The sequence below is a fragment of the Chrysemys picta genome, chromosome 4 (genome assembly GCF_011386835.1).
Source record: "Chrysemys picta bellii isolate R12L10 chromosome 4, ASM1138683v2, whole genome shotgun sequence".
Lineage (NCBI taxonomy): Eukaryota > Metazoa > Chordata > Testudines > Emydidae > Chrysemys > Chrysemys picta.
This window is the reverse complement of record NC_088794.1, coordinates 70,556,127-70,569,216: the sequence shown is the minus strand read 5'-3', so window position 1 is coordinate 70,569,216 and position 13,090 is coordinate 70,556,127. Positions and strand designations below refer to the sequence as shown.

Below are 13,090 nucleotides of genomic sequence, written 5' to 3'. Positions count from 1 at the left end.
GAATTAAAATGCAGAAGGTGAGAGTGTTAGTGCACCCTGAATGTATCAACCCTTTCATATAGCGTTAATGGAGTAGTTCATTATATAGAGCAATGTAAGGAGCTATAAACATGCCAATGCTTTTCTGTCAAATTAATATCAAATGAGGTTGATATTTAAAGCTCTGCTCCTGCATTGTCTCCACTAGCGTGGAACTCTGCTGACTTCATTGGGACTTCATGCAGCTGAAGGAGTCTGCCTTCGGGTGTGATTAGGTAAATATTTTCATATGAAAGCCACGTATAGTGATACCCACTTCTGAAGAGGAAAATACTGATAGGTGCAGAACAACCACAGCTCACATCACAGGCTAAAATCACAGGTCCTTTCTTAGCTTTTACTCAGTCCTTATTTGGGTAAAAGTCCCACTGATGCCAAAGGACCTTAGGATTGGCCCTCGTGGGAGTTTTTGTACACTCAATACCCCATATAGAAAACTCTGATCTAGTGAAACTTCATTTATAGAGAAGTAGGATGGAAGTTCAAGTTTGTTTAAATGCATTGCAACAATTCTGATTATGTTGAACTTCCATCTATAATGAAGTTTTTCTCTAACAAAAATGACATTGGACAAATACTGCTCCCATTGAAGCTAATGGGAAAGTTCCCATCTGTGCCTGAGCACACCAGCTCATCTGTAGCTGTAATGTATATGATTATATATATTAAAAATATAATTTCCATTCCAGACTGTATTGTTCATGCTTTGTTAGAGCACCTACTGTCTTTGATAGGCATCTTTTAAATTATCATTTACATTGAAGTAAATGAATATGTGTTTTTATATTTAAATATAAACCTATCCAAATTGCAGTAATGCACTTGAACATGTACTTAACTTTAAGCACACACTATTCTTGAACAGGGATTCTTTCCTGAGACAGGGCCATTGTGCTTTCCTGGATGGGCTCCTGTCACTATGGTGATATAGTGTAGCGGAAGTCTATAATCTGAGTTATGCTTCTTTAATCATTTGATTGGAGAGAACTGAGCCTTAAAAATACATTTATGTGCTGCAGCTATTAATTATTCACCAGTGGTCATTGGAAAGAAGTAAAGTAAGTAACATTCAGCATTGTTTTATAGGCTACTTCCCAACCAGTGACAATATCACTTCTCATTATTGTGGGGGCTTCATTATTCTCACAGATGAAAAGGTTAATAAATATATATTTTTCTGCTACAGAGCTGGTATGATCTGGTTATTTCTATTAATATTTCCAATTAATATTTGATCTTGAAATAACAAGCAGAAAGCAGTGCTTGCTGATTACTTTCTGCTGTTTCAGAAAATGAACACATAAATGTTACTGCATTTGCAAGGCTTCAAGTACTATCTGAGGCCTATATTTTATTTATAGATTAACCTCAGTATTCTGAGCAAGCCACTATGTCTTCTGTCTGCTTTTCAGAATCCATTCTATCACAATTTAACTGAAAATAAAACCAGAATACACCCAAATCAATATTTTCATTCTAAGACAACAAACCTGACGAAAAATTTCTTCTTAAATTAGAGAGGTTCTTCCAGATCAGATAGGAGGCAGAGCCATAACTCTTTGATTTACAGCGAGATACTTGGACTTCTCCAGGAAAATTCCCAGTTCTTTTCAAGTTCATTAAGGGAAAAGAGATCATCTAAGATGCTGAATGCCCTCAACTCCCATTAAAGCTAGTGGATATTGTGAGACATAAGTGCCTTGTAGAGTCAGGCCCTGAGAAAGAGCTTCAGGATTTGGCTCTAAGAAGCAAACCCCAATCCCCAGCACTCACTGTGTGTGTTTTGTCTGGGTTCTGGGGAGATACACAGGAAAGGGGCTAAGATTTCTCTCTACAAAGATGTGAAATGACAACAGGCTGCATTGTGTCGAAGGTGCTTAAGCTTAGAATGTTCCATGCATATGGAGAAATGACATGGGATTCAACAGTGGTGGATCATTCAACCCTTTCACTTCCCCAGCCTGCCACTGCCCAGCTTCCAAAACCCCATGTGTGCTGTTGTTGTGAAGGGACTTCCTACAGGGCTGAGTTATATATGACCCCTAAATCCTGCCCCCTCTCCATCCTGTATGCACAGGGGGGCCTTCCCTACCTTTAGGAACAAGATTGACTCCTAACTGAGCAGCAGAGAGAATTCATTATGAAATGTCCTTTTAAATATGGTTTGATCTCCTAGGCTAATTTGGCTAAATGAATCAAGAAGAACATTTCTAGATGGCGTGAAATTTTTGCATATGTTTTATCAAATCCAATGCCATAAACTTTTTTCTTGGAGAAAGGAAAGCTTTTGTAATGATTCATATCTTGTTCAGCTTTACCTGAATTGTTCAGTTAGGGTGGTGCTCTTTTTAAAAACAAACCAAAACCAAAACAAAAAACAAACAAACAAAAATAATAAGCCGATCCATTATTCATGGCCTCTTGGCAGAAAACTTGAGAATAATCTTGGAAGTTTTAACTGTCTGACTACAATCTATATTTACCAGCAATCTTTTCTTTTACAAAGGGTATCATTCAAGATGTGAAAGTCATCTTTATGCCCAATGGATATATAACACAGTGTCCTAATCTGAATCGCAGTAAGTAGCAATTTATTTACTTTGACAGTTGTAGATTTAAATATTATTTCAATATTTTTGAAGATGATGATGCTTAGCTTTGTCCTGTATCATCTTTGTACACTTTCAACATGGTCAGTTCAGGGAAGTAGAAACTCCATTTAAGAAATTGCATTTATGTTAAGATAAGTTATGCTGTTGGGGGTCAGGCATGCCCCATCTCCTCCCGGGGCGGGGCACGAGTCTTGATAGGCCCACAATTGTGCCTGCGCACACCCAGCTGGGGCTGTGTGGTCTAGTGGTCAGAGTCACCAACTGCCCCCTGGCTCGGGGCTGTGTGGTCTAGTAGCCTGGAGGCAGTCTCTGTCAGATTGGGCCACTACCCCAGGATTGGCGGCCAGGATAGGGGGACTTGGGCCCTCCCTCTCCACCAGGTCCCAACCTAGGGCCCTGTCGGTGGCAGGGTTGCCTGCCACCAGCTTGGCTGGGATCCGGCCAAAACATGCTGGGTTAGCCTCCAGTTGTCCAATCAACTCCTCAGGTTAGCAAAGACTCCCTGGGTTACTTCCTACCCACTTCTCCACATCTTGTGGCTTCCTAGTTCCCCCGGTTCCTTCTCCCTCAGTAGCGTCCATAGCCTGGGGGTTGAGGGTTGCTGTCAGCTAGCTGGCCGCCGCATCATGAAGTGCCCGTGGCCCTTTACAGGAGCCTGTGGCACACCTCCTTCCCCTATGGCGGTCAGCCCAGACTGAGCCAGGCTGCTCCCTCTTATACTGGTGTTGCACTTTGAATATGCACAGTGAGGGGTTAACCCACACAGTCCCAGTGCAGGGCACGCATGCCCCATCACACATGAATTAAAGATGTTTCAACAGTAGATCAGTTTTCATTGATTTATGGTTCTTTTCCCCACTTCCTTTATTGAGCATGCCCAACCTGCAGTGATTTCTTAAGTCTGGTGCAAGGAATCATGGATTTACAAGAACTCTTGGCAAAAATGACTGCAAAAGTAAGTACCTGAACTCCATTATCAGTTCCTCATCCTGTCCCTCATTTCCCTCAAGTTGAGAGCGCTATAAAAGCATTTACACCTTTGCATCTGCATTAAACTATCCTGGTAGAGTTTTATTTGGACTTCCAGTAGAGCTACCTGTAGTGGATTTTCTGTAATGCCAATAAAGCCTCATTCAACTTCTATAGGTTTCAGAGTAGCAGTGGTGTTAGTCTGTATCCGCAAAAAGAACAGGAGTACTTGTGGCACCTTGGAGACTAACAAATTTATTAGAGCATAAGCTTTCGTGGGCTACAACGTCCGAAGAAGTGGGCTGTAGCCCACGAAAGCTTATGCTCTAATAAATTTGTTAGTCTCTAAGGTGCCACAAGTACTCCTGTTCAACTTCTATAGTATTTTAGAGGACATTTACAAATGCCTATTAATTAAAAGGCATTGTGGAATAACAAACGTGCTTACTACTAAAGGGTCTGATTTTTAAAGAAACCATAGCATGTGTCCCTTTACATGCCAACAGATAAGTGCAGGTACAGAAAAAGGGTAAACTCCCCAATGATCTTACTGCTGAGGTTTCCCCAAACTATCAGTATGTGCGCATTTGCCCCAAGTGGAACAGGCAGTGGCACTACACACAAAACGTGAGGGCTCTTTGAAATCTTCAGGAGGCTAGGAGGGGTCTTCATACAGAGGCTTTGTCTCTCCTTGCCAGTTCTGGAGACCCCAGTGGATCACCCAAATCCAGGCAATTCCATTGAAGCCACTGCATTTGCTCTCTTCAACACACTCTTTTAAGGGAGATGTCTACAGTATGAAGATATTAACAGAGGAATTAACACATTTCAAGGCTACACTAATTCTCTTCTTCCTTGTGGTGGTGGTGAGGATGAATGGGAAGATATGCTTCTCCCTTAGCTCTGCTACAGCCCACAACCAGCTCTCATTTTAGCCATAGGACCTCCAACTGAGGGTGCTTGTAGAGTCTGGGGGTTAGGAAAGGAATGGGGTGATCTATTTTAAGGGGTGTGGACCTAAGGACCTCTTGATGCCCAGTGGCAGAGGACACAGATTACAAGGATCATGAAAAGGTGTCATGTAAGGCCTCTATTGAAAGAATGTCATCACAATCATTGTGAAATGTATGAGCAGATAATGTGTAAGTTATGTATGTTATCTTTTTAAGGCCTTGTAGTTAAAGGCATGTCACGCAAAGGTAGCTTGCATTTAGACAGACTTTTCCAGATAGGAAGTGGGAGACACTTTTATCTCCCTGGTTGACTGTTGTGCATTGTTTCTTACAATGGAAGTCTATTTGCATATTGAGTCAAATGCTGATGAACAGATAGTGACTGCTGCAGGGAAAAACAAAAACAGCCGGGGTTATACTTTTAGGGGTATAACGGAGTACGGTGATGCACCGGGCATCCTTCAGTCTTGGAAGACAAGCTGCCAGCAGGCTTGATCTTATGAAAGGAGGTTCTCAGCCATCCTGGTTGAAAATGCTGGGAAAAGGACTTGGGGTAAGCTATCCTTTAGGAAATGGGAATGTCTTGTGAGTTAAGTTTAGGCTCTAAAAAGCATGTTATGATTTTGTTTTATATGTAATCATTTGCTTCCAGTATTCTCTCTTACTTTCATTTGAATCTCTGTTATTTGACAATAAACTTATTCTTGTTTTCACTATAAATATATCTAAGGGCTAGTCTACACTACCGCGCTACATTGGTGAAGCTGCACTGATGAAGACACACTATCCTGATGGGAGAGCATTTTCCCGTCAGCATAATTACTCCACCTCAGCGAGAAGCGGAAGCTGTGTCAGTGGAAGAGTGTCTCCCTCCGACATAGTAGACTAGTGTGGACAGCGTTTAGGTCGATGTAACTTGCGTCGCTCAGGGGTTGGCTTTTTCACACTGAGTTTTACGTGGCTTTTTACATCAACTTAAGTGGTAGTGTAGACAAGCCCTAAGTGCAGTGAGTTAAGCAGAGTGGCAATCCTGATTTGCATCTGGTAAATTGGTGTGTACTGTTCCTTTGGGAATATTCCATGTGGTTAACATTAGCAAAACCATCTGGCCTATGATTAATTCTATCATCTAAACAAGAATTAGTTATCTCACCTGGCATGCTGCCTATATGCTAATTACTTTTTGATCAATGTGTAACCACAGAATCACCTGTAGGTGCATTTAATTACTAGCATAGTTACTGAACATGATTTTCCAAAAGAATAATCTACATAGTAACCCTGTGTATATAAAGATGGTAAACTCGTGATATTTTTTTCCTTGTGAATCGTACCTCCTCAGCTGCCCTTAAAACCTTTCTTTTTAGGAAGGAAAGAGTCCTAATTTTAAGCACGTTTGTATTATACTGACACTCTGTTCACCCAGCCAGTGTATTTTGGACAGGCTCACTCAGAGAATAAGAAACACTAGCCTTTTAGTTCACTTTACTGCTGGAAATGTGAAATAGAGGTAATTTATTTTAAGCCCTGCTGGTGGTATGAGCAGGTCCTAATTATGTACTGTATTGAGTGACTTGCTCTCTCTGCTGTTAATTATATTTTTGCTTGCTAATACATTTTTGGGGCCAAATAACATGCTGTTGATACTCTGAAGATTACTTGTTCCCATACAGCAGTGCTGGGATGATCTTTGTTTTGCTTGTTCCTTTCCCCTGATAAGGTTGTTTTGCTCTCCTTAGTAACTTCTTCAGATGCAAGAACTTAACTAAGTGTTTCGTTGTATTACTGTTGTCCTGAAAGAACACACGCAGCCGTGCAAGAAGTTTTAATTGTGAGACAAATGCAAATTAAAGAGGGTGGAATTTAAAAACAGACATTTTAATGGTAGATTTTCACACCACAGTCCTAGGGAGCAAATTCAGGCCCTAAGTGATATTTCTGTGGTTTTAGGTATACATGAATGTCGTGTTGAGATATGTCTGGGCTAGAAGTAGGCTTGGAACCAGTGCACAGCTGCCCATGGAGATTACTTTTGCCAGAGCAAGGAGTATGTATTATGAAATACATAACAATGACCCCTAATTCTCTCCCCCATTCTGGGAGTTGCAGAATATGAACTTGGCAGCATGCAAAAATTGTGTCCCATGTTTCCATGTGTGGCTGTGGTATACCAGAAGCTTGAATTTGTCTGTAGATTTGCATTTGGTTACAATTTAATTACAGACTCAAAAATCCCAGTGAATGGTGTTTGCAATGTTAGTATGTAACCAAGAAAATTACAAATGACAAGTAAGGCATATAGTAAGTTAAGTATCATTACACTCTCTTTCCCCCGCACTCTTCAAAGATTTGAAGTCAATTTGAAGTAGTCAATGTGTTGCTTTTAAAAATGCATAAAAGTGTAGCTTTTCTGAGTCTGAGGTATTTCTTTTCATGGTGGGGAAGGCGTTTGAACTTTTTGCATTACCACCTACACGCCGCTGTTTCATCTCTTTAATTTTGCAATCTTAAATAGAAAAAGGTAATAGATCAAATTGTTAAAAACGTAATTAAAATATAAATTACCTTGGGACAAGATGGACAGGTTAATTTTCACTGTGCCCAATTACTATGCTGGGTACGGAATGTTAGGTGGTGTTGACCCTAAATGGGTTGGATCCTCAGCTAGTGTAAATCAGTATAGCTCTACTGAATCAAGGGTCTTTGAAAATGGAGTGCAGTTCCTTTTTAATAAACCAGCAGGTCACACTAGGAAGTGTCTTTTTCCTTGTAATCAGATGTGTTTCTTTTAGTGGCTGGAGATAGTTACTGGAGATTTCCAGCCCAAAACTTCTAATTAACTTTACTTCTTGCCAAATCTTAACAGGGTAACAATCAAAAGGTTCAGTGCTTGGTTTGGTTGGCATAAATACCTACATGTTTAAGGGCAGAATTTACTGTTGACATAACCCTATTGGCTTGGTTACACCATAGATTTATTTGGTCACAAACATTTATCTGAAATACATGAATATTTTGACTCAAAGTTCTCTGGAGCTCTCATGAGAATGGAGTTTTCTTTGTAAGATTTCTGTTACTTCCTGCATCCGGATGGCCCACAAGTAATATATCACAAGAATAGTCTTTTTCTTCATCTTCTGGTTTGGAAAAATGAAAAAATGATGGCAGAAATAATTAACCAAACCCCCATTGGTTCATTCCTACTCCTAATCCATCCAAGACTGAAGAGTCTGAGACTTTCCAGTGATGTTTCAAATCTTTGACAAATCTTTTTATGCAAAATTGGCAGCATTTGGAATGGCATTTCAGTTTGTAACACATTTAATTTTGAGGATTTCATTGTTTTACTGAGCTTACTGGTGATTTTTCAATTATGTTTGGAAGTTTAAATACAAATGGAACATTTTGATTTGATTCCATATAGCAAATGCCAACTAAATAGTATTCCAGAAAAGATAAACCTGTGTGTGTTGAGATGCATCCATTGACCTATTACTATCAGAAAGTTCACTGTTGCATGTCTTCATATCTATAAAGATAACACTGACATTTTCTGTATAGTTGCAAAGATAAATGCATGCCAAAGGTAATACTGATCATACACATCTCTGATTTACTAATAGATTCATTTTACATCCAGAGTCATTCTTCAGAGTAAGTGGTAGATGGTGTATTTTATCAGTGAATTTATATAAATTCAGTGCGACAGTGAAAGTCACAGAATATGCAACTTTTAGTTGATTAGTATTAGCATTTGCTTTTCTTCTTTATTGCTGTTACAGGAATCAACACACACACAAATAAAGCATTAAATGCCTTTTTCAAACCTGGCTTTTGTATAACACCCTTTCTCTTTTGTGTGCAGTTTATCATTATAAGAAATAAAAATGATGAATTTTACCTTTTTGTGTTTTTAAAAAACAAAGACTAAAGAAAAGGTACAGGTTAAATAAACTGCAACAAAACATATAGATTAAACACAATTTTAATGCAGCGAAATATATTCTATTTTATACATTATAAATATAGAAACCCTTTTCAGGTCACTGCTGAAAACTGACAGGATTAGCAGTTCAGTAAGAGAGGATGATTTTTGCCTTTAAAGTGTGAAAAGCATTTTTGAAGTCACAAGATCATGCTGGCTTTGGGAGGGCTGAGTGTCAATCCCAGTAATGTCCCAGAATCCTGACTTAAGGAAAATCAAAAGCTTTTACTCAAGGCCCTTTACTCTGGAGAATTGAAGAACAGAAAATGAGGAAGTTTCCCTAGTATCTTCTGCTGATGTTTGAGATTTACCTGACAGGAAGTATGAGGATTGATGGGCAGGTTGGAATATTCCCATTAAAATGGGTAATGGTGGAAGTCTTGAGAGCCTTTTTGCAAATATATAAAATGCAGTAGATACCAATATAAAAATACTACAGTATTTGTACAGTGATTTCTCTAAGCAGTGCAAAAATGCTATTGTAAGCTGTAGTATTTTGAACCATCCTGTAATATACTGTAGTATGCTATTTATAAGAGTGATCAGGGCTAGGATTCATCTCACTTTGGGCCAGATTTTGATACATTGGCTACTGTGGGACTACTCATGCATTAATGTGGTGCTTAATGTGAGTAAAAGCAGCAGAATTTGGCCCTTTGAGAAGTTCCCACCTGCTCTGGGATTTGTGAATTTCTGGGAGAGATGGCTATTTTGGGGTTTGAAGGACGTGGAAGTTTAGTCCTGCCAGGAAGTTTGACGAGTTAGTAAATGGGACGGAGTAATTTGGTTCTTATTATGCATAGAAGAGGCTCTTGCATGTGGATATTATTCTCTGTGTGGGACCCCATCACAGGGTATCTGGTCCCTGTGAGTAGACCAGGCCCAGCGGCCCCGTGTTGGAGCAGGTGTGCCTAACTGAGCCAGTTAAAGAGGTCAGGGCTACATGAGGAACTAACTACAAGGGTCTGTCAGAGGGCAAGAAGAGAAGTGATTGGGGCAGGCTCTGCCTTGGGAGAGGAACCACATAAGAGTGCAGCCAATTCCTGTGGTGGATCCCTGGAACAAAGGGCTCAGGGAGGTGGTCCTGGGTTTGGTGTTCCAGAAGAGAAACAGAGCTGGGTGAATGAGAACTGGCTGCAAGAAAGGAGCTGGCTGGCACTGGGAAGCTGCAAGAGACCCCTGGGAAGGGAGGTTGTGAAACCCCAGGACAAAGGGTGGGCTGAGGAACTGTTTATTTTAATCTTTTATGTGGACAAATAAACTTATTTAAAGGAGACTGGGCATGACAGCAAGTATTTGTTAAGATGGGGAGAAGCCCTGCTCCAACACATATGGTAGAGAATGTGGGCACTTTGATACAAGGTAGATTGAGGAGGATCTTTGGTGCACAGTGGAGAGAGGGAAAACGGAGGCAGGGGGCGATCGGCCACCATATTACAGATCACTCGGGCATCTTCATTTGCATAGAGTATTCTTTGTTTGGGGAAAGCCTGGGATGACCTATGTAAACATGGTGACAATAATCTGTGTCATAAAGAATGGGAGTGGATGGGTCATTACAAAACCTAATTTTCCCATACTAATTTTCCCCTACAGTTACTTACACCTTCTTGTCAACTGTTTGAAATGGGCCACTCTCATTACCACTACAAAAGTGATTTTTCCTCCCTTGGTATTCTACTGTTAATTGAATTGTCTCGTTAGACTGACCCCCCACTTGGTAAGGCAACTCCCATCTTTTCATGTACACCTCTACCCCGATATAATGCGACCCGATATAACACGAATTCGGATATAACGCGGTAAAGCAGTGCTCTGGGGGTGGAGGGGCGGGGCTGCGCACTCCGGCGGATCAAAGTAAGTTCGATATAACGTGGTTTCACCTATAACGTGATACGATTTTTTGGCTCCCGAGGACAGCGTTATATTGAGGTAGAGGTGTACTATGTATATATACCTGCTAATGTATTTTCCACTCCATACATCTGAAGAAGTGAGGTTTTTACCCACGAAAGCTTATGCCCAAATAAATCTGTTAGTCTTTAAGGTGCCACCAGACTCCTTGTTGTTTTTGTAGATACAGACTAACACGGCTACCCCCTGATACTTAAGTTGCCTTGTTGTTTTTAATAATCTGTGTGGGTGTGTTGGGGAGGATGGGAAGGAGCACGTGCGCAGAAGAAAAGTATAAATTACTCATAGTATGGACAAAACTTGGAGCGATCACCTTCCCTTAACTTTGCCAGCACATGAACCCCCTGCCTCCTGTTTGTTGTTACATGCACAATCTCCCCTCCCATTCACTATTACATAGCATTCTTCAGGCAAATATGGCAATTGCTTGCCTAGAAAAATATTACTAGGAAAAGAATATTTTTAGCATCTGTTGATTCATTTTAGCAGCTGGCAATGAGGAGATGCTGACAGTATCACCTGACCAGCCCACTCTCTGCTGTCTACCAGCAAGTGCTCTGTGGGCCACCAGTGGTCCATGATCCATAGGTTGGGAAAATCTGTTACACAACACATTTAAATGTCGTCTTTTCCCTGTAAATCATAGTAGCTTTATATAATGTAAATGTCTTTCTGCAACCTATTAATGTTAAACAGTGTGGAGATAGGTTGAACAGAAGGAATCAGAGCCTGACAGCATTCATGCTCTTAAATTACGTGTATGCCGGTAAATGAATAATTCAGAATATTACAAAGATTTCAGTTTTTGATGTTTGAACTGAAAGTACCCAATTCATTAATAATCTGAGGTGCCCAAGAGGTACATTTTTAATATCTTGCTGGGGTTCATTAGATTAGAAGAGCCAATCATACAGATCATCAACTGGTGTACATTAGCTGATCTCCATTGAAGTAAATGGACACAGGTTGATTTACACCAGCTTTGGTTCTGGCTCAGTGTCTTCTATTTAGTTTGTTTTTCAACTGGTGTAATAAAATTTGATTCAGCTAAAAGTCAGTAAGCTGCTTCTTTTGTTCTTTGCTTCTTTGCTTTGTTAAAACCATGTGTATGAATTACAGAAATTACATCAAGTAACTTTCACTTATAGCTAAATTATGCAGAAACGAGGCTTAGTCAATTGGAAAACTGTCATTGTGAGAAGACTTGTCAAGTAAATGGAGTGATCTATCGAGACAAAGACTCATGGGTAGAAGATGATCACTGCAGGAATTGCACATGCAAAGTAAGAATCTTCTAATGGGTGTAAGGGGTAGTATGCCTAATTATAGTGTGAATGGTCCTTGAATAATAATACCAACTCTGAGATTTATTATCTTTTTAGTTTGCACCCAATGACAATGTGAACAATTGAAAGAAGTAACAAAGAATTGCCATTTCTTATATGAATACTTAGTAAATAAAATCTGCTTTCCCTTGACAACTCTCTCATTTGTTCTAATTATATCTGGAAGAAGCTCACCATTTTGCAGGGGTGGAGGGTGGGAAATCATGGTGTTGTCTCTGTTTGGTTCAGAATAGTTTCACTGGAGTGTGTGTGTGTGTGTGTGAGAGAGAGAGAGAGAGAGAGAGAGAGAGAGAGAGAAAAAAGTATTATCTTAATTTTATTCATAGGTGCTCAATTGCATCCTGCATGGTAACAACATGCAGATTCTGTTTTGGGTGTTTATCATTTTGAAAACCTGTGGAACAGAAGAGGATTAGTATGTAAGTCTTGTCTGGTTGAAATTATTTGATAGATATCTGAAGAGAGCCTTTGTTTGCCTGAGAAAATAGAAAACTGATTGTTAAAATTTTGAAGATGATTGACAGAGCCTGCAAAAGGTGGTGTTTATGTTCTTGTAAAGATGGTATTATTTTTTGTCTAATCCACGTAAATAGCACGCACAAGTGGGATAAAACAAAGATGTATATCAAAATGGTAATGGGGGTGGTTTTAATTCATATGGGTAGCAGTCAGATAAGAATTGTTGCTGTAGGAAGGATTTGAAATCTTTAATGCTACTTTTATTTTCTGGTACAGTATAAAATATAAACTAATACACACACATCTGAACTTCATTTTTCTAACCTTTGCTTAGAGTGGAGTAGTGGAGTGCCGAAGGATGTCCTGTCCCCCTCTGAACTGTTCTCCTGACACCCTCCCAGTGCATATGGGAGGCCAGTGCTGCAAAGTATGCAGGTGTAAGTACATTACATTTGATATTTTCCTCCCACCTTCCTTTTAACTGGAATAACACTTGTCTTGAAACTAGGAGCAGCTGATTTGTTTTCCCCCTTGATTTTTCACGGTCCCGATAAATTAATGCAGGGAACATGAGTCATAGTGGCAGCTTTAGTTAAAAAATAAATAAATAACTATTGGCTGAAAAATAAAAGAATCAACTAGGAGATACAATGCAGTACTGCATGTTTCTAAGACTATATTGCTGCATTCTATTGGCATTAAAAAGGCCATGCCCTTGTTTGTACATCTCCAAAGGAAAAATGTCTGGCTTCTACTAGTAGCTGTTAAACCCAATTGATGTTAACTAGTGTGAAGCAGTTGGTCTGTACTTAC

The 13,090-nt window shown here is 39.8% G+C and overlaps 1 protein-coding gene across 10 annotated transcripts in view; it reads left to right on the top strand.

Annotated features, from left to right (window-relative positions):
* The window catches only part of NELL1 (neural EGFL like 1), a 435,745-nt gene that overhangs the window by 84,788 nt on the left and 337,867 nt on the right, over positions 1-13,090 (top strand). For all 10 annotated transcript variants that reach the window (XM_065592563.1, XM_065592572.1, XM_065592571.1 and 7 more), the window contains exons 6-9: positions 2,546-2,618; positions 3,524-3,606; positions 11,621-11,755; positions 12,612-12,714. In XM_065592563.1, coding sequence (XP_065448635.1) covers positions 2,546-2,618; positions 3,524-3,606; positions 11,621-11,755; positions 12,612-12,714 — 394 coding nt within the window. The remainder of the gene's footprint in view (positions 1-2,545; positions 2,619-3,523; positions 3,607-11,620; positions 11,756-12,611; positions 12,715-13,090) is intronic.